We start from the raw sequence: 22,058 nt of genomic DNA on the forward strand, positions 1-22,058 counted from the left end.
GGAATGCTAAATCCCTTTGCAATAGAGCAACTGATGGCTTGCTTCTGAAAGAGTCGTTTTCACACGCTATGCGGGCTGCTTTGACAATGATGCAGGTGCAATCATCTCTTTGCCTGAAGATGACCACTGTGTGCTTGAACACGGGTGCACAGCCGCATGCGCGACAATGCAGGGCTAAGAACCTTTTTCTTCTTTTCACCCAATGGGTACACGGCTAGTTTGCTTGAATTTACTTAGCTAATTCATTATTACTTGCACATCTTTTAGCACACTACCAGCTGCTGGAGGCTCAGAATCTTACAAAATTAGCAGAACTGACAGCCCTCAATCTACATGGCTAACGTGCATGTAACAATCACTAATAAGCTTATATAAATGCCAATTATACCAGTATTCTCATGGGCCAAAAGACCCAAGATGCTCTGGACAGAATTCAGTTCAACCAAGATTGGATAGAGCTCTGGCTGGGTGGCTACAATGTGCATCTCCTGCAGGATGTCATTAAGTTCCACCTCAGAATCCATGAACCTGCGAAGAAAGCACAAAGGCATGGTATCAACAGTGTCCAAGTAGATCCATAGCAAGAAAACTGAGCATAAAGATAACCGAGAAGAAAGGGTAAATGATATCTTTGCTAAAGAATAATGCAAATCCCACACACTGCAGGGATCGGTCTAGGTCAAGCTGGGGTAAGCCGTCAAAACGAAACATCTCAACAAAAGACTTGCAGGGTACATCAGCGATGAAAGTGCCTTGTAAATCATCAGCCAAGGTGGCAGAGAAACGCAACAGAGCACCACCACTGACCACAACATCCAAGCCTTTGGACCCCACAAAGCTCTCATGCAAGAACATACCTCAAAGAGCTGGTCGTTGACAGAAGAGGCCACATACTCCTTTGACAACGAAAACAAGAAGAAAAAAAAAAAAAAAGCCAAAGAAAGCTATTCGCTTTAATAAAAAAATGATGCGCTTGAAGGTGTGTGTTTGTTGCAATGAGGATATTTAGTTTGTGTTTGTTGTCCCGTTGTGCAACTCCATAAGTCCAGGGGGTTTTTTCAAGAAAGCTTTGCTTTAACAAGACATGTTCATAGCATAGACAATTGTTTTCTTCACCCATTTGATGATGCAACTTTTGGGTAAATCAGAACCCTTTCTTCTGGCCTGCGAAATATCATCAATCAACTTTCACTTATACAGGCACAAGACTTCATGAGCTGGTAACAAGTAAGTCTAATAAATGTGTCTTTCTTATATAGCTGCACAATTCTCATGATCAAAACACACTGTAATAAAATTTGTGACATCTTATGGAATTACGTAACACAGGCTAGTGCATATTGCACATTTTCGCTGGCCTCTCCATGATCAGAGGCTCCACAAGTGCATATGGAACTCATTCTGTAAGGTATGAGGAAGTTTGCAGGAGGCACCTAACAGCATGATGCCTCAAAAATTAAATTTTGGTGTTTTAGGTACCAAACCATGATCCGATTATGAGGCACACTGTAGTGGGGCTCCTGATTAATTTTGACTACCTGCGGTTTTTTAATGTGCACCTAATGCACAGTACATGGGCACTTTTGCATTTTGCCTCCATCAAAATGTGGCTGCCGTGGCTGGGATTTGATCCCACGCAGCACAATGCTGTAGCTACTAGGCCACCATGGCAGGTCAGCATGGTACCTCGATGCAAGTGTCACTATTTATGAGGCATGCTTTCAAGGCACAATATTTCGTAGCCATGATAAGTTGGGCTGTGGGGGTGATTTAGCCCTTTAAAGATGGAAGACAAGCTCAACTCGCAACTTGTCAAGTGAAAACTTGCCAAAAAGACGAATGACGAGACCAGTTGGTCATGCACTTTTTTTTTGTTATTGCTTTTTGTGCAGGCCTGAAGACAATTTGAGCTCTTGTGCTGCTCTGTGCTTCTTCCAAATGGCTGGCTTTGTTTAATGCTTATTTTATTTTTATTTATACATACTGCAGCCCGTTAGGGCTATGGCAGGAGTGGGTGTACATGCGAGGAAAATTGATTATGATATGCAGAAACAAGAACATAGAAATATAAAGATGTGAAGGAACTATACATCAGCAATAGCATTTAAAAATTGAGAAATGGGTAACAAACGAACTTCGGCAGGTAACAAATTCCACTGTTCAATCATGCGGGGAAAAAAACTGTATTTGAGAGTGTTAGTGCGTGGATGGAGTGGTCTGATATTAGAGGCATGATAAGCTCTAGTTGAAGTCGGGCAAGCTGGCATTAAAAGGGAGGGATCTGATAGGTGACAAAGAGAGTTCTTATAAGAATAGAAAATCTTCAGAGATTCTATGTGCCGCCGCCTAGAAAGAAACTGGAGGTTTAATTCCGTAAGAGCAGCTGATGGTGAAAAGTCTCGGTCGAAGCGACGGTAAACAAAACGAATAGCCTTCCTCTGGACAGACTCAATACAATTAATTTCACATTGTTTATATGGGTTCCATACGGAGGAAGCATATTCTAAAATTGGGCGAATCAGTGTTTTATATGCTACTAATTTAGTGTCCCTCGGAGCAGCAGACAACGTCCGGCGGATGTAACCAAGTTTTTTTAACGCTTTACTACAAATGTAATCTATATGTTTAGACCAAGACAAAGTGGGTGTAAAAATGACGCCTAAATATTTGTATTGAAAAACTCGTGTTAGTGGTACACCGTTGCATATATAATCATAACATACGGGCATGTGTCTGTGAGTAAAAGACATTACAACAGTTTTATCAAAATTTCTGCTCATTTTCCAAGTAGCACACCAGTCACAAAATGAAACAAAGGAATTTTTAAGGCACTGATGATCAGCGAGTGAGTCAACTGGGCTGTACATAACACAATCATCTGCATAGAGGCATATTTTTGAAATAACATGGTCTGGAAGGTCGTTAATAATCAATAAGAATAGTAGAGGGCTAAGTACGGATCCCTGTGGGACTCCTGAGGTGACGTCGACTACAGACGAATCCGCAGAATCATAGCATACGAATTGGGAACGCAAAGAAAGGAAACTGGAAATCCAAGACACTAACTGAGGGTTATTTAGAATATTATGGAGTTTCAAAAGCAATTTAGAATGTAGTACTGTGTCAAAAGCTTTGCTAAAGTCAATGAAAATGGTGTCAATCTGATTACCTAAGTCGATGTAATGGGAAAGGTCATGAGTGAACTCCGTAAGTTGTGTTACAGTACTAAAACCGCGCCTGAAGCCGTGCTGAAAGCTGTTTAATAGGTTATTATTTTCAAGGAACAGTATTATATGCTTATATATTATGTGTTCTAGTATTTTACATGAGGTTGCAGTTAAAGAAATAGGCCTATAGTTAGATAAAAGCTGCCTGTCACCAGATTTATATAAAGGTAGTACTTTAGCTATTTCCCAGGAAGAAGGCACAACGCCACTATTAAGCGACTTCTGACATACAATAAACAGATATTTAGATGTCCATAGCGAGAATCGTACTAAAAAGGAATTCGGAATTCCATCAGGGCCGGCTGGTTTTTTTGTATCTAAGTTTAGTATGAGATTCAAAACACCTTCTAGGCTAATGTTGATATCATCAATTCCATATGAATCGCTAGTTGCAAATGTTGAACGACTGGAATCATCTGAGGCGAATACTGACTGAAAATATGTATTAAATGCTTCTGAAATCTCTAATGGATCGTTAACAACACTGTTGTTGATTTTAAAAGATGTGGAAGAAGAAGAGCCAGGAGATATGAAAGACCAGAATTTACGGGGGTTAGACTTGAGCAGTTTCGGCAACTGAACATGATAGAAGAAATTTTTGGCCGAGGTGGTTTTTTTCTGAAGTTCATTTTTTACCTGAGCGTACAAAACGCATGCCTTAGGATTATTCGAGCATTTAGTGCGAAGTCTACCAGCACGTCGCGATAAGTGCAGCAGTTCTCGGTTCATCCAGGGAAGGTTAATGTTTTTTTTCTTAGTTTTCAAAGGAACGAATCGATATATACATGATTTGACTATGCTTTCAAAGCACGCCACAAGCGCATCAACGTCACTAGATAGTCCAAGTGCCAAAAATGCGTCGAAATTATTGGATAGTTCATCTGTGATACGGACGTCATCAGCTCTGGAAAAGACTCGAAACGTGGACAGCGTAAAACTTTGGTTATGGATTGGCCGGTTTACAGATAGAAAAACAGCGTTGTGATCCGAGATACCATCAATTATTTCGTACTTGTAACCCGTCTTGGCAAAATCAGTGCTGAGAAAAATCAAATCCAGTACTGAGTCACCACGGATGGGACTGTGAACGACCTGCTTTAAGCCAAGAGATAACGATAATTCAACAAATTTCCTGTTTAATGCATTACCATGATCAAAAAATGAGAGAGACGTCCAGTCGATTCCGGGAGCATTAAAATCACCCAATAAGACGAAATTTGAGGAAACTAAATTCTCTTGCAGTAAAAGTTGGTCCAGGTTGTCAAGAGTTTCCAACGAACTATTAGGGGGACGATAGAAAATGCATACGTTTAAGAATTGTTCAGCGTAGTAAAGTCTACAGCAGACTGATTCTATGTGGACTTTAAATAACCTCAGGTCGTGAAAGGAGCTGTTGAAGAGTGAAATTGTGGCATATACTCATTTGTGTGCAGTGAAGCCCACCTTCGGTAGTGTAAAAAAAAAAAAGTTTTTGTTATTAAACTTCACCTTTCTGACAATTTTTTTTTTTTTTTGTGGTCTTGCTTTATATCATCATCAGAATCGGGAGCATACATTACCTTGTGTGCAGTGAAACCTACTTTTGTTACACCATAAACAATGTATTTTTTAAAGTAAAATTTACTTCCCAGACAAACATTTTTCACGTGGTCTTGCTCTATGTGATTATAAGACTCATTTGCATGCAAAAAAAAAATTTGCCTTTTTTTGCAAGTTTTGTTATGAATTTTTTTTTTTACTATCCTTGAATGGTTTAAGGTGTACTGACACATATTTTAATGTTATGGGAACTTTACTAGTACATGCTTCTTGCATGTCAAAGGACAACACTTAACAGGAATGAAGGTTGAAGGAACACTATAAAATATTTTGATACTAAAGTTGTCTTGAAATGCCAGACCTGGCGCAATTGACATTGCTGTGCTATGACATCATGCACAGAGCAAAATTTGCTGACATCATGTGGGAGTAACACTAAGTATGATGACATTGTTCACAAAAAAATAAATGTCTATTGCGTACATTTATTCTGGCTGCACTTGTGTGTGATAGCCACAAGAATCACAGGGTTGGGGAGAGCCAATGTGTCATAACGTCATAATGCATCCACCTCCTGCGTACCAAAAGCGAAAGTGGTTCATAGGAATGTATTACAGCAAATTATTCAAGGCTTTCTGACATGTACCAGCACTATGGTTAGGAGAGTTCGAACCAACATTTAAAGAAAAAAGAAAGATGAGAAATTGGCAATGTCATGCCAGTACTCCTTAAACCAGTGACCATGACCAGGTGACATTGGACTGACAATTGAATAACCTTCGTACAACAGGCCTAAATAAGTGGTGTGGCCTGTATAAAAATGACGCAAACCAACTTGAATGTTTATACGAATAGTATTTTAAAGGCGCCCTGAACCACCCTTCAAGCATGGTGAAATAACATAGTTCACAGGTAGCATACGCTGCTGTGAACACCTCAGCAAAGTTTTGCTATCATACGCAGTGTGTGGAGCTTGCAAGCGGATCGCAAAGTCACCTTTCTCTCAAACGCTTTCTTGTCAACAGAAGGCCCTGTCCTCACTCTCTTCTGGACGCTTTAGTTTGTCATAGACGCTTTATTTTGTCATTCCCTTAGACGGCTGCTATTGGCCGATAGCTGACATCAAGCCGCGGTCAGCTACGTGGTGTAGATACCGCGGCCGCTGCGGAGTGCTGTCACGAGTCCGATGGCTAAGCACACTGCGGCTCATTGAGGACAACTGCGTTTGGCTTATGTTTTGCGCATCGTAGGCACCAAAGGTGGAAGTCATGGCGTCTATGTTAACATTCAAAATTAAATTTGAACTGAACACCACAATGGCATTTAGAAGGCAGAGTATTGTGGGCACGCCCTACTGTGCCACAACCTTCGCAGTGCAAGCCATTGAAGAACGAATGGGAGCACAGTGGAGGCTATGTTTGATAGCCAATAACTCTGTTTCTGCTGAATGCACTGAAGTACTTTTTGCGGCAAAGTATTTCTGAAATAGCCTATTTTCACTTGTAGTGCCTCTCTCCACTTCGATAAAGAGTGGTTCAGGGCCCCTTTAAAGTACGATTTATTTAAATTACAAATTTGAGTGTTATGTTTTTATACCTGTTTAAAGAGATGGCTTACTAAAAAAAAAACGATGAAAAAGAGAGAGAGACATAGAATAAGTGAAAAGTTGTACGCCTCATTGATTAGAATGTTGTCTTGTGCTCAACAGTGATGTTGGTCTTCAACTCGTTCTTGTACTTCATAGTGAGGTTTACACAATGCAAGTGAATGGAATGTTACAGCCCAGGCCATCATGCAACCTGTCACCATTGTAGGAACAGACTTGTGATGGCAAAAAAAAAATATGCCAACTTATGATCTTTCTGAAAAAAGAAAGTATGAATGCAATAAAGCCAAAATAGAAAAAGCAGCAAGACACATTTACATAGATTTTTTCTTTTTAGAAGAGTATTCTTTTGGGTACTGTACAACTACTTAGAAGGCACAAACCACTGCATCGCTTTTGACTTGCCAGTTAAAAATGTATTTGCCAGTTAAAAATGTATTTGCCAGTTAAAAATGCAGCAGGCAACGGAATCTCAATAGTTCCAAGAATAATAAATTGATGGACCTTGGACAAGTTGCACAAGTTGGTCTTATGACCCGAGTACACTGCGTCAATGAAGCAGCCACATGTGCAATAAGGGCTGCACGCATAAGCTTGTTCATCACTACACATCACATCAGCTGCAAGACAGCACATGGTGCCTTATTGCGTGCAAGGTGCACTCAGTTTGGTTTTATTATCATCATCCTCATTCATCCTCATCTATTCTTCAGTACTCGTTGGCATTCAAAGATGTTGTGCAGCAGTGAAAAACAACTAAGTGCATGCCCATAGCAACAAATCATCAGCTCTTTGGCTCTAGACACACGCCTGTTCACTGACAACCATAAAAAAGAGCAGTACAGCCATGAGAGATGAAATACGGAAATTTGTAGATTTGCAGTTAAATCTTTTTTAAAGATGCCAAAATGACCTCTTAGTGCAAATTATCCAATGTTTGCATAAATGCTGCATGCTGCAACAGGTTAAGCTTCTTGGCAAAGCAATAGCATCATGGAATGTGCCTGGTCTTGTGGAGGCCCCTTGGACCCCCGTCTCCCGACATGCAACTTATACCGTTTGCCTTGAGCGATTGTGAGGGAAATGCCATACCGGCCTTATTTCAGCCTGCATATATTCCCTCCGACTGCTGGTGTGACATGGAGCCTGCTGTCCACATACCCTTATCACATTATGTCATGCGCTGCACATACGAACAGTGCCCTAGGAGTGTGGCCTCCTCACCCTCGCCTCAAAATCTTTCAGCCGTAGTATTCGATATGCATGAGTGCTTTTGCCCAACAGATTTACCTTCGGCGCTCCTGGTTATTGAACGTGGGGACTAACCTGGTTCCATGCCCCCTGAGTGAGGTGTGGCAAATCTAGCTCACTATAGTGCCGTGTCACTGAGTGAACTTCCTGAGAGTCTTAACCCATAGTCCGCCACTGCCACCCTAGGGCCGTAATCCATAGCTGGACCTGCTCCTTGTACGTATCGGGCAAGACACTTCCTTAGTTGATACCACTGCTGCAGTCGTCTCTAAGCCTTGCCAGTGAGCTAACGAACCCGCCACAGCACTTCCTTGAGTGCGTCGTGAAGTAAGGACTTGAGCATTGCACAGGCCTACTTTTTATGGCCCGGGCCCACTGATACTGCACATTACCCATCCGGGTCAGCACAGTGGAAGGCTGCTCTAAGCAGGCCCAAGTAAGAATAAATGTTAGAAAAGTTACCAACAGCCCCATAGACTGCATAGGAATAAAGCGACAGTTAAAGCAGTAAAGTTTTACAACTTTCATTTTGCTCAAGCCATTTTAATATAGCAATGGGACACAATAAAATATGCAGAAAAGTAAATAAATAGATACAAAAGATATGTAGATAGAAATTAGACACATTAGATCAAAAACTGTGCAAAAACAGAAGCTTGTGCACGGACTCCTGCTTAAGGCAGGTACACCTTTCATTCATGGCATATCCATAACCACAACAAATTAACAAACACTATTGTAGCAATTGTCTTCTATTTCAGTGTTCGTGCTTTGACTTTTTCCACTTTCGGGAGTTAGTTTGCAGCATGTCATGCAGCCGAATACCTTGGGAAATATCTACAAAGATTGCGCAGCTACCCTGTTTCTCTACAAGAAAAATAGAAAATAAGCCATCACGAAAGGGGTCAAGTAAGAAGGCACAACCTCTCCACTACTGTTAACTGCATGCTTAGAAGAAGCATTTAAGCTATTAGATTGGGAAGGCTTCTAGCTTCCGCTGTCTCAACAACCTTCAGTTTGCAGATGACATTGTCCTGATCAGCAACACTGGGGATGAAGTGCAACAAATGATTGAGGACCTTAACCAAGAAAGTGGAAAAGTAGGGTTAATAATGCAGAAGACAAAGGTAATGTTCAATAGCCTGGCAAAAAGAATTCATGATCACCAGTCAGCCTCTAGAGTCTGTGCAGAAGTATGTTTACCTAGGTCAATTACTCATAGGGGACCCTGAACATGAGAAGGGAACTTACAGAAGAATAAAAATGGGTTGGAGTGTATACAGTAGGCATTACCAAATCCGGACTGGGAGCTTACCACTGTAGTTGAAAAGTGCACAACAATTGCATTCTACCGGTGCTAACATATGGGGCAGAAACTTGGAGGTTAACAAAGAAGCTCGAGAACAACTTGAGGTCTGGAGCAAAGAGCAATGTGACAAAAAAATTAGGCATAACATTAAGAGACAGGAAGAGCACGGTGTAGATCAGAGAGCAAATGGGGATAGCCGATATTTTAGTTGACATTAAAAGAAAAATATGTGGATCCCATGCACTGTGGGAATCGACGTAAGCGACACTTTCTGTGCTGCTTGCTTTGATTGGCGATAATTAGTGGGGATGTTGACAGCAAATGTTTAGTTTATTCAACATTTAGTCCAATACGAGAGTGGTGAGTTGATGTTAAATATTACTTTGCATGTACCACTTCTGTTTGTATGCGAAGTGTACAGAACACAGAGGGAGAGGCGTTTGTTTGAGGCGTTCTTGCACACCATACTTAAACTACAAGAGGGTTGAGCATTGAATTTTCTCACATGGCACAATGCATCATGGCCTAAGTATAAAACTTTCAGTTGTATTACGGAGCTGTATGTGCCAAAGCCACAATCGGGTTATGAGGCATGCTGTAGTGGCGGACCCCGGATCAATTTTGATACCGTGGTGTTATTTAACGTGTCCCTAAATCGAAATGCATGAGTGTCTTTTTATTTTGCCCCAGTTGAAATGCGGCCACTCTGATCGAGATCAAACCTGCGACCTCGATCAATGCCATTGCCACAAAGCTACCACGGTGGGCACAAAAGTGTTGATTTGACGTGCAACCGTTTACGTAATGTCACCTAGGCTCCACAGTGCACTTTAACGTGGCTCTGCTTGTGTACAGCGTGTGTAAGCTGTCTGTCGGATAAATTTGTATGGTGTTTATTTTTTCAGAAATGGCAGAAACGTACTGTACCGTACCTTGAACTTAAATATATCCAGTTTGCCCGCAACCGTTGTCGTGTCTATAGTAGTAGCGTTTCCTTGCCTTCTCATGTCACCTTATTCTTATCTCCCCCCCCTTGTATGGGAACAGCGAGCAAAGAGTTGCAAGGCTGTTATTCACTTGTTTTACGACTTCTACCTGTTCTCTGCCCCATCTCCGCCTCCTATCTGCCATTCCATCTAGCTTCCCTCTGGTCTTGCATGTTACCAGAAAAGTATGCACTGCAGTTTCTGCGATGCTTTAGCGGAGGGTCACGAATAATTACAGCTGTCAAGAGGCTAATGTGGCGATGTAGATGGAGATCCAGAGGGTATTGTGCATATGCAATGCGATGGCAAGGTCCAAAGAAGTTCCTTTTTCGCGTCGCCCTTCCTCTCTGCCGTGCTCCTGTCATGTATACACACGTTCCGAACCACCCCTCGACCATAGTGTGCCAGATGGTGACGGCGTTATACACACGCTCTGACCCCCTCCCCGACATGGTGCACCAGGCAGTAGCGGGTAGCAGCGGTGGCAGCAGCAGCAGTGGGAAAGTCGAAGGAAGAGGCAAAGAAAGCTTCGCTTTAAAAAATGGAGCTAGGCAGGCCATGTAATGAGTATGGCAGATAACTGGTGGACCATTAGAGTTACAGAATGGGTGCCAAGGAAAGCGAAGTGCAGTTGACGATTGCAGAAAATTAGATGTGGTGATGAAATCAGGAAATTTGCAGGCGCAAGTTGGAATCAGCTAGCACAAGACAGGGGTAATTAGAGATCACTGTGAGAGGCCTTCGTCCTGCAGTGGACATAAAAATAGGCTGATGATGATGCAGCTGATAGAATGCATTAGTGTTTTCTTACACGCCCATTCATCACGTAAGAGGAAATCAACGCAATAGTGCATACATTACAAAGCGCACCAACAAACAGCGTCACTGCAACTGTCTTTTATTTCAGCATTTGTGCTTCACCTTTTATCACTTTCTTGAATGAGCTTGCAGCATGTTCCTTTGTGTGGAGGGGCTTTTGCTGCACAAAGCGGAGCTAAAGTTCCATCATGCATAAAGAAAGGCCAGCACGTGGCCTGCTGGACTGCTCAGATGCTACTTGAGCCTGGCCTGAAAGAAGTCCGCAGTGCCTAGCCCATGGGCCGAGTTGGGTTTTTGGCTCGGTGCAGGACTGTGCAGTGTTCTAGTAGGGACAAGCTTGTTTTGTTTTCAGACTTTAGCTAGCTGGTCTCGCGCACATTAGGCCAAACCCTGACAGTGTTCACATGCATCTGCCAGGTTGAGGCTTTCCATGGCTGTACTCTTATTTCTGCCTCAAGTGTGCTAGTCAACCATCGCTTGTCTCTCTGTTCAGGTTGTACAAGTGTGTACAACCTAAGGCCAGCATTGCCCCTCATAACAAGAATGAATGCACTGAAAAGAGATGCGGGAGCACACTCATTCAAACCAACCAAAAGTAGACAACACTCATGTCAATGGATGATATCCGCAAGGAGGTGAGACACAGCTATAGCAGCATGGAACAGCAACTGAGAGGGTATTCCACAGCTTGAGGAGAGCAATTTTCTGCCACTTGTAACACTTTTAATGTACAGAGCATATGCAGCATAGTGTAAATGGAATCAGCATTGCAATGCTGTGGAAGTAGTATGGTACAGTAGAATCTCAATAATTCAAACTCGGGCCTGAAAATTTGCTCGAACTAAAGGAAGCTAAATGAATGGAGGACTTGCCTGCTGTGGTGCATGCGCACTAAGCTAACACACGAGTGGGAAGTTCCAGAAGATTTATGCCCACGTACTTACAAATAGTCGATGTCCGATTTCTCGAACTCCCTAGGGGCCGCGAAAACATCCGAAAGAATGAATGCATGCTTTTTACTGCCCTCAAGGGCTCAAATCACCACAGGCATGTCTCAAATAGCCCCAAAGGGCTGCCAGTACACTTATTAGGCATATCGGTGCTCGTACTGTGATAGGAGACAGCAGGTGCACACATGTATAATTAAAGGAAACATACCATGTCCAGTGACAACTGTTCATTCTAACTTTTGGTATGCTTCACCGTGTAACACTGCTACATTGGGGCAAAGCTGACTTTTGGGAACCGGTATTAAGCAATGCACTATGGTTTCCGCGCTCCGAAGCCATTGGAAAGGATTACAAAGGCAGGGATGATGCCATTGCTAACAGCGGGGAATTGTCTAAGTGAAAAACACGGTACCGAACAGCAAGAATCTTGGCAGCGAACATCAAAGCAGCTAGTCCTTGCATTGCCGCAGTTTGGCTACGGCGGCCAGTGGATCTGTGTGCGAGAGCGCCTGCTCGAGGTGACGAGATAATCAAAATAGCGGAGGTGGTGGCTTCGATTAATGCCGTTCCAGACCTGCGGTCATGGCAAAAAGTCCAGAAAATCGGATAGCGAAGGTTGGCGAAAGATGGGGTGCTGGTGCGGTGAATGGATGGATGGATGGATACAACTTTCTTGTACGTCCGGCAAGGTTTAACACGACCCAGGCTCAGGTCTCCCACGGAGGAACGTCAAGGCCCTGCCTCAACGTCGCCTCACGGGCTTGCTGGACTGCCCACGTCTGGATTCCGAGGTCTGAGCTGCGCAGAGCGGCGGCCCACCTCGACGACAGGGTCTCCGGAGTAGCTGCCATCCCTCCTATAACTACATTGCACTCCCACAGCATGTGTTTGAGTGTTGCTGGTCCTTCCTGGCACAATTTGCATGTGTCGTCCTGATGCTTATCTGGGAAGATACGTTTCAGACGGAATGGATTAGGGAAGGTGTTCGTCCGGAGTTGTCGCCAGGCGACAGCCTGCCTCCTATTGAATTGGGGACTCGGCGGTGGGTATATCCTTCTGGCTTTCAAATATGCACTGGTTATGTCGTTGTATCTGGTGAGCCTGTCCCGTTCTGCTCGAGAAGCGTTTGCTATCGTGCGAGAGGCATTGCCCTGTTCAACGCGGTGGGTCATGTCTCGCGCCGTCCGGTGCGCCATCTCGTTTAGGTTCGGGAGCGCGTCGTCTTCCGTGGTGACGTGCGCGGGGAACCATATGATCCTCGAGCTCACGGTTTTGGATCTGCCCACTTTGGCCAGAATGGACAGGGCTTCCTTGGAAAAATTCGACCTTTGACATAATTCTTTACTGCCGTTTGCGAGTCACTTAGTACGACTTTGCATTCCTGTTCTGTGAGGGCCAGCGCAATCGCTACTTCCTCCGCTATTTCCGAGTGTTTGGTGTATACACTGCATGTGGTTCTGATTTTTTACACTGCGTCTATGACTACGGTGGTGTATTTTTGGCCGTTCGCATATTCGCCTGCGTGAAGGTATTTGAATTATTGGGCATGTCCGAAAAATTGGCCATTGACTGCACAGGACACCCGTCACTAACAGAACTAAGCAGTGACGTGGGCCCGCACATTAATTTATGCCACGTTTTTTTTCTTCTTCGTGCACAGCGTTGCGGCATCTCTTTTAAGCTCTTCCTCTATGGCGGGGTCAGAGGAATGCTGGTCGGAGGCGCCGATGTGGGATTTGGCGCACTGCTGAGAGCATTGTCGGTGCACAGTATGTTCGAATCAATTAGCGCAGATGCTTGCACATTCCAATTACCGGGCGTTTTTGCCTGTTGGAATACACATAACTTTGGCGAGACCACAGCGTCAGTTCGAATTAAGCGTGTTCGAATCAACGAGATTTGACTGTATATGAAGTCAGAGCAGCTGTGAAGAAGAAATGTGACTGTAACTGGCAAGTCAAAAGTGATGTAGTGAGCTGTGCCTCTTAATAGTAGCTACAGCACATGATGAGACCTAAAGCATTATACCAAAACAGTAGTGCAGACCAGCAGGAACCTGGGTTCATATTTTGCAACAGTTCTTTTCATATTTTTCTTTTTGTCCACTATTAAGCAGAAGAAAAGTAAGACATGACCATAACAGGAACTACGATAGAAGCTTACATGACAAACCAGTACATACATTTATAACGTCGCACTACTGTTCCAGAGACAAAACATTCAGGAAAGCAGTGCTTTTCAATAGCAGATAGGATACTTTACTGAGTGTCTTAACAACAGTATCTAAGAAACCATCTTCTAATTGTTTTTGGGCACAAAAGGAGACACAGAAGGGAAAGACACACACATACACACAAAGCGCCACTTCCAACTGATTTAAAGGCTCACAAGGTGAGAACATAGGGCTCAATTTTTTCACATGTACAACACAAGGCGCAGATGTTGCGACAGTGCTGTTTGTGTTTTCTTTGTACCTCTCCTATCACTTCGAAAATTAATATTTAGTAGACCCCACAAACTTACCCAAGTAAAGGAGTCCTATTGAGGCAGTCTTCACTAGGAAGAACACACAGTGCAGTTAACTATTTGATGGTCAATGCCTTAAATATGTGGCACCACGAACAAGTATCAAATAGTCGATGCCGTATATTTATGATGCCACCTGTATGTTTGAAAAATGCCATAATTTTTCAACTCTTTGTTGCCCAGCAAGTGCACAGCACCCTGTGTGGACAGAAGTAAATTTTAAGTTGTTTCGTAGTCTCTTGGTTTTCATACCATGACTTCTTCATGCTAGCTTTTCAGTGACCGCGTCCGTGCATGTGGCAGTTAGTTTTGGTTTCATCTCGCGGGCTGTTTCTATTCATTGCAAACGTAAAAACTTATGTTTATCTGGTTTCTAATCTCTCATAGGGTCACCACTAGATCCTCGCCCGTCTGTTGCTCATAGGAGTGCAATTACATCTGTTCAGAGGTGGGCACTGGTATGGATATAAATTATGCTGTCATGCCTGTGTTTCTTTTCTCGAAACTTGGATTGCGATACCCCTTGTTGGCAACGCAACGAAGGATTACTGCCAGTTTCTGACTCGTTTGGGTTTTGTGATGGGCGCACAACCATCTAGTTTTCTTGCGTGCGCTCACATACACTGTTTGATTACACTGTGAGCATGCGCACTGGTTGCTCGGCTGAAAGTGAGACAAGCAGCGATTTCTGCAATGCAGAATACTACCCAAGTGCTGAATCAGAATATATCTATTTCAGTGTATGTACGTTTTTTGTTGTTATAAAAGTATTTATGTTAGCATATGTATATTCATGATTAGATAATGCATGTTTACCTACAAAAAATATTTTTTGTCCCTTTATGGTCACTCTAAAAACATTGCGGTACATTTTTTTAGAAATAGGTCAGGCTGCTGACTTTAAATCTGCAATAAAAAAAATTAGATGTCAAAAAGTTGCATTTGCAAAAAAAGAAAAAAAAATAGACTCTCAAAGGGTTAACCAGACTGCACAGAAGAGGGTATGGCATCCCTAATGCTCATACGCTGTAAGTACAGAAAATGGCCACAGGAGTTAAAGGGAAGCTGAAACACTTTTCGAAAAAAATTAGTTTCCTGCAGCATTCTACAGTTTCTACTCCATTGAACACGAATATCTAGTTTAAAACGGGCGGAAACAAATGCAAGCAGCTGTTTTTTGCAAGAAAACGCGCACCAGAGCATCAGGGCATCGCGCGAACGCCGCTGTTGCACGTGATTGGTCGGGACCGCTGTCACGGGGATCGCCGGTCAGCGCCGCCGTTTCAGAGCGTGTATAGGTGTTCTGTGGTAGCACGCTGTTCCGGTCTGGCTTCACAGATGAGTTGCAAGCATTATGGAACATTCTCTGTGTCTCGGACAGCTTGTATTTTCGGCTTACGTGTTCGAACCGACAGCCGATACAGAACACGATGGAGGCAACGACGATGTTGAGTGTGCCAACAGCGAGAATGATGTGTGCACCTTCTCGCGCATTGGAAATATTAGCTGGTGCGTATGTTTTTTCATGTAGCTGCACGTTACAATGACAGGAGAAAAAAACGCGCTAAAGTGTCACTGGGAACTTGCTGCTAGAAGAATGCCGAAGCACTAACTTCTCATTAGATTGTAAATACGAGTGCAATTAATTCCGCGATGTCAAGCACCTTGCCGCTGCTTGTCTAAAGTTCGGTGGTTTTTAGCGTGTTGACACACGACCGCGAACATAAGTACCGCATTTCGAAGTGCGCACATACAGTGCTGCGAGGTACAGTCATAGAAGTTGCTTATCATAACACATCCAGATCGAGATGGCCAGGGGTATTATATGTGCAATATTCAGACTATGGTTCGACGACTTTGCGTTTGTGGCTCGATCAAGAATCGGTATGCGTGCTGTATGCTAGTGTTAACATAGATATTAGGCAGTTTTAGCATCGCCGTGTGGTAAACACAGTAACTTTACGGTAACTGCAATTGTACGTCAAATGCCGCTAGGCAAGCCTAGCAACAACGCGTTTCTGCATTATAAGGCTATCCGGCTACACTGAAACTGTGTTACCAGACGTTCACGGCTGCAAATGTTCGCATTTCTCGAGTATATCAATGTGGGCACTGGAACACCGGAATTGGAATACCGATTGCCCGCATTATTGTCAAGCTCTGATAAAAATCCCTATCGCGGAAACGGTACGAGCACAGCACAGTTGATTTCGTCGGCACGAAATTCTCTCTCCTCATCGCACGGACCCACTGCACTGCAAGCTTCTTGTCCTTCTGGAACATGTGAAACACCACATCGTCTCCCCCACCTGTGTTCGCACAGCTGAATGCTGCACAGAACGAGGGCATGTTGGGCCCCCTTGGCTGTAGGCACTCACGCAGCACAGAAGGGAACCACAATTCACTAAAATCGCAAAAGAAAGCAAACATCAGCGGCGGCAGATCTCTCAAAGCGTCGTTTAGTAAAGCGCAGGACTGAAAGAAACACGCCAGCACATGCCAGCATGCCGGTCCGCCGGCACGCTCCCCGGGAATGACGTCACTCTCGCTGGTTCTCTCTTCCGGCTGCCTCCTCACCCAGCACTCCGGGAAGCGATGGGGGCGTGTCCGCGGGGGGGATTTAAAGCAATTTCCGCACCTTATATTAACAAAATGAAGAAAAAAATTTAAGAACCGCAAATTAATAGGTCCGTTCTTCCCAATCCCAGCAATTCATCGAATTTGAAAACGGTTTCAGCTTCCCTTTAATGCCAGCAGGCCAGGCAGCATGTCTTGCTCCTGCTTGCTATATATGTTTGGCAGTAGAAACTCACTTTTCAGGAAGATCTGGGTATTTGATCCTCAGCTCTTGGTTTTTAAGCACCCTTTTCTCAAAATTGAGTATAAGTTTCTTGAGATTCGTGTCATCAAGAATGTCAACCTGAATTTGAAAAAGAAAAGAAAAAGAACACCAGAAGAAAAACGAAAATTAGGAGGGTAAAAAGTTGAACACCATGCACACAACACATACAAATACACACAATAAGGGTGACAAGTTTTCAGGCTCATGGAAGTGGAATGGGGGTTGTAGCCCACCAAACTTCATAGGGTTAGGCTAAATACACGTACTGGGCAAAGGAGATATGCCCATAAACAACCAAACCTTGCGTTTACATTTTCATAGGAATAGCTCATGCATGTATATAGCTAAGTATTAATAATCAAGCATCAAGAATATAAAGATACCCATCAACCTCCAAACTTTAACATTCTTAAATATCTCATAGACAAACATCAGACAGGAGGAAGGGGAGAGGAATAGCATACATATTTAATGTTTTCTTTCAGCAGACACCTTTTGAGGGACACATACGTACTTTAGTAATTATGATTAACCTTTAAGTGCAGCACACAAGCAGCAGCACACTTTGAACAGTCGATACTGACAAGCAACACACTGTTTTCTTTTGAGTTACTACATCGCTGTTCACAATTTTGCTTGACTCAGGAACTTGCATGAATAAACTTGCTCCAAGCAGGCACCCATCTGGGGTTTTTTTATGACCATCAGAGGCTTTCCAATGGAAGGATCGGGGATCGACGAGTAAAACTTTTTCATGAACAGAATTTATTTTTCATAAAAAGAATGATTCCGAATTTGTAAAGCTTAAAAAAAAAGGGGGAGAGTGGCAGGTATACATAAGCTAAGGCATCAAAACTAATGCATACATTAAAGCTCGACTCTATCTTTCAACAAATGTGCTCTTCTCTACTTTTCTTTCATCCATAGTCATCTAATTTATGGAATAATTGTCTGAGGAAACATATCTTTGTTACACTTCATCTGTTCAGCGCATTCAGAAGACTGCTACCTGCATTATTACACACAATATACATCTCTCTAGTGCTCTTAACTTGCATCATCAATATTGCATTTTATCCATGCGCAATTCGTTTTTACTTGTTTATTCTTTAAAGGGGCCCTTAACCACTTTTTATCAAAGAGGAGAAATGCATTAGAAGCTAAAATAGGCTATTTAAGAAATACTTTTTCACAAAAAGTACGTCAATGAGATCTGCAGAAGCGGGGTTATAGGCAATCAAACATGGACTTAGCGGTGCTATCGCTCCTTCTTCAATTCCTTGCACTGCGAAGGCTACAGCGGAGTGAGGTGTGCGCACAACACTCCGCCTTCTAAATGTCACCATGGCGAGAAGTTCAAATTTAATTTTGCCCCCTCCCCCCCCCCCATGTTAACATAGACGCCACTACTTCCCGATTTTGGTGCCTACTGTGTGTTAAATGTAAGCTAAACGCGATTGTCCTCATCGAGCTGCAGTGCGCTTAGCCAGTGGATTCGTGGTGGTACTCTGCGGCGGCTGTGGTATCTACGCTACATAGCAGACCGCAGCTACGAATAACAGCCGCATATGGGAATCCGCTTTAATACGAAATAATGTGTCCAGAAGAGATGGAGGAGCAGGCTTCTGTTAAAAAGAGAGCATTTGAGAGAAAGGCGACTTGAGCTTGCGAGCTCCATGCACTGCATACAACAGCGAAACTTGGCTGAGATGTTCACAGCAGCGTATGCTACCCGCGAAATATGTTATTTAACCAAGCCCGAGGGGAGGTTCAGGGCCTCTTTAAGGTTAATAACAATGAACCGCCATATGAACTGAGTGGTAAGGATTTATTGCACAATACTTGCAGTCCTCGTTTTGCATCCAAGATAAATTTATTATTGCCAAGTGTGCATAATAATTACACTTCAAAAGCTCTGCCACTTACTGCTACATCCTTTTGGAGTTATCTACCACTGCATATAAAGTAATTCACTGGATATAAAGTATCACTATTATCATTTAAAAGAGCTCTCAAAGCCTTTTTTTTCTAATACATGATTTCAATCTGTGTAACAATCGTTCTGGTTTTGCTTTTTCCCCCTATTTTGTATATATATGTATTTTGAACAGATGTATTTGTATCTTTAATCTTTAGAAGTGCTTCACCTTGTTAATCTTTTGCACAGTATTGCTGCCTTCTTCATGTAAGTTTGCAATAGCAAACTTGATTGCAAATCCTGTTGCAGTTCTTGGATTACGGGACCTTAGTCTTTAATGCCATATGGCCCCCGAGGTATTTGAAATAAATAAATAAATAAATATTTTTGTCTATATTACACTCAGGTCACATGGGCAATTGCGATCTCGAATGATCCCGATCGATCTCAATCATGATTGAAAGTGCCCATGTGACACTGGCATATTATAACAAATAAAAAACTTTAGCACTACCGAACCAGACACACACACCCACAATTATGCCCCTTCATGGCTGTCGCAATGTTTTGTTGAGGAAAATTTTTGAAAAGTTTTCTCAAAATGTTCAAAAATCAACACTTATGCTAGTGAAACTCGTTGTAAATGTTCGAATTATGGCCAGAGGCTCTCGCGCATTGCTCATGCAGAGGGAATCGCCACATTTTTTGCCTAGGCTGAAAGTGATAGTTACTTCACTGATAGTTCATGAGTATGCACTATGCCACGAATGGCCTTTAAGTTTTAATGCCACTAAGTATGTCCATGTGGCACCCCGCGAATGGCATTAAAATTTAGGACATTAGCAATTAACGTCATTTTCTATGCCCGTGTGGCACGGGTATAACTTTGCCCACTACTCCACAGCAATGCAGAGAGGGCTGTCACCCACACAGAGTTGCGAGAAGATTTTGTGCACATGCACTTAAATGCGGAGACGCCAGGTGGATACTGATGATGGCCAATGTTACCAAATATATCAAAGTATTGCAACAATCATTGCCGCACAAACAAGATACTGTGGCACTGAGTATTCGCTCCATCAAAATATCATTAACGTGAATCGCCGCTACATACACGTGAGAATTAGGTGAGCTACAGACAACCAAAAACATGTTCAAATCTTGGCGACATTTCTGAGACAAATTTGGCGGCACTACGTTAGTCAGACAAAGCGTTAGCACGCATTGATTTCCTTCTTCAGTAGTGATGTTCGGTTTGTCAGTGCCAACTAGAGCACACGACAACTTGGGTAGAAAGAAATTTGATCTTGCACAGCTGCTAATATTTCCCACTTGAGACCGCCAACAATTTGCACGACCACAGTTTATGAGAATGGAAGAAATATGCAGAGCATACGCTGACATCAGGCTCTGGGGCATCCGTGGGTTCTAGGATGATCCTAGACGCGGGCTCTGGGTCATCCCGCACAGGAGCTGCGATGATACCATAAAGAGTTGCGTAATGAAAACAAATAACTGTCGCTTCAAGGGTTCCCTCGCTTTCTTACCAAAACGGGAAACTCTCATCGTTCCACCCGCATTGGCGCTGTGCTGCAGGCGCTTTCTCGGTCGTGTGTCCGCAGTTTCCTCATCATCTTCCAAGCCCCGCTTTGGCTCCTTGGCAGGCTTGTATTAAAAGATAAAAATATGCAAAGGTCTTCGTGATGGCTATTTCAAAAACACATCAACAAATTAAAACACAAGATCCTCAGCTTACCTTGTAATTTAAAAGCTCCCCGACGTCCATTTCCAAATACGCATAGATGATTGCGCCGAAAACCAGAAACAAAGAAGTTTTTTTATACTAAAATATTTTTAGTATTACCCAGAAAACATTAAGTACATTGCTGTCTGCAAAAAATAAGTAAACTATTTTGAAAAATTTACTTTTTTTTAAAATCTGGAGTTTCAGGTTTTATGAACATTATAATCAATGGCTGTCTTCTGGTTGTTGTGTTCGGGTGTCGGGCTCTGAGCAATGTTAGTAGTTTTCTCTTATTTTATGCGCGATGCTCGTTGTGCATTCAGTTTTGCTTGATCTGTGGTAAGACACTGAGTGTTGAGTTTGTTTTGTTGAATGTGCTCAGTTCGTAGTTTTTGTGAACCTAGTGCGACCGGCTCGTTCAACTTGCCATCATGTTAGGCCTAGGCGCGGTGAAGTGCGCCCGCAAGTGCGAGGTGCGCTTTCCGCAAGAAACCAAACGTGGGCTTGCCTTGCGAACTTGCCGTTAAGGGAAGCGAAAGCGCACTGTAATTCTCACATGCTTGACACGCGGTAAGTGTGAATATTGTACTAAAAATACGCAGGAGTAAAGCGTGCTTTTTACACTGCGCATCCGTTTATGCAGTGGAATTGTGGAATCAAGTGAGATTCTTTTGTCTAAGTTTTGTGCATTGTTTCGCATCTTTGCTCGTGGCCGCCGCTGCGAGAACACCAAACTTGCTGGTGACGGAACAGAGCTTGCCTGCAGTGTTGATGCATCCGTGATTTACCTCGTGTTCGCTGTTGAACCGTTGGTGATGCTTGCGAGTAACAGGTTGTCGGAAAGCTCAAGCACCTAATAATGTTCATGTATATATCCGCGACCGCTCAGTTGCCTTTCGCTGTCCCTGAAACCCTTGTGTGAATGAAGCAGCTAGCGAGCGATTTCGCTTGAGAGGTTGCGTGTGCAATTTTGATAGTAGAGGCCCCGTTAAATTTCGTCGTTCTACTGAACCAATTCCACCGTTTGTGTTCATTTCTAACTGCCATTTGAAAAGTAAATATATGTATTTGCGCGTTCCTGTGTGTTTGAATCCAGGATCAGTTTTTGTTATTTTTAAGACAACTCGCCCTGTGATGTCGGTACTGTTGTTTAAATTTTGTTTGTTTGGTAATCATACGGTGAACTAATGCTATAAACTAAAGATGCTGTCGAAGCGCAAAATTTTATTTTGTAAATTTTAATGGGCATGTCACAGGGCAAGGGAGCGAAAGCTTCTGTCGGAAATTGGGCAGATGTGCAGCCACTTGCATACATTTGTCTAGGCCCGTAAAAAGTTATTA

General features: G+C 43.0%; 2 protein-coding genes across 11 annotated transcripts in view; one reads left to right on the plus strand and one right to left on the minus strand.

Moving 5' to 3' along the window:
- The window catches only part of LOC142590563 (beta-catenin-like protein 1), a 137,770-nt gene extending 116,990 nt beyond the window's left edge, over positions 1–20,780 (minus strand). Inside the window, exons 1-5 of one of the 2 annotated variants that reach the window (XM_075702850.1) lie at positions 20,730–20,780; positions 20,521–20,638; positions 20,376–20,446; positions 17,027–17,133; positions 389–528 (exon numbers count right to left, since the gene is read on the minus strand). In XM_075702850.1, coding sequence (XP_075558965.1) covers positions 389–528; positions 17,027–17,133; positions 20,376–20,446; positions 20,521–20,638; positions 20,730–20,759 — 466 coding nt within the window. In that variant the 5' untranslated portion in view covers positions 20,760–20,780. Of the gene's footprint in view, positions 1–388; positions 529–17,026; positions 17,134–20,369; positions 20,447–20,520; positions 20,639–20,729 lie in introns of both variants that reach the window. The other variant, XM_075702842.1, reaches the window with a different exon arrangement.
- A 138-nt stretch (positions 20,781–20,918) lies between these two features.
- The window catches only part of LOC142590546 (uncharacterized), a 278,657-nt gene continuing 277,517 nt past the window's right edge, over positions 20,919–22,058 (plus strand). For 6 of the 9 annotated variants that reach the window (XM_075702750.1, XM_075702806.1, XM_075702815.1 and 3 more), the window contains exon 1: positions 20,999–21,287. The gene's annotated coding sequence lies outside the window, so the exon portion shown is untranslated. The other 3 variants (XM_075702763.1, XM_075702757.1, XM_075702796.1) reach the window with 3 other exon arrangements.

The sequence above is a fragment of the Dermacentor variabilis genome, chromosome 1 (assembly GCF_050947875.1).
Source record: "Dermacentor variabilis isolate Ectoservices chromosome 1, ASM5094787v1, whole genome shotgun sequence".
NCBI lineage: Eukaryota > Metazoa > Arthropoda > Arachnida > Ixodida > Ixodidae > Dermacentor > Dermacentor variabilis.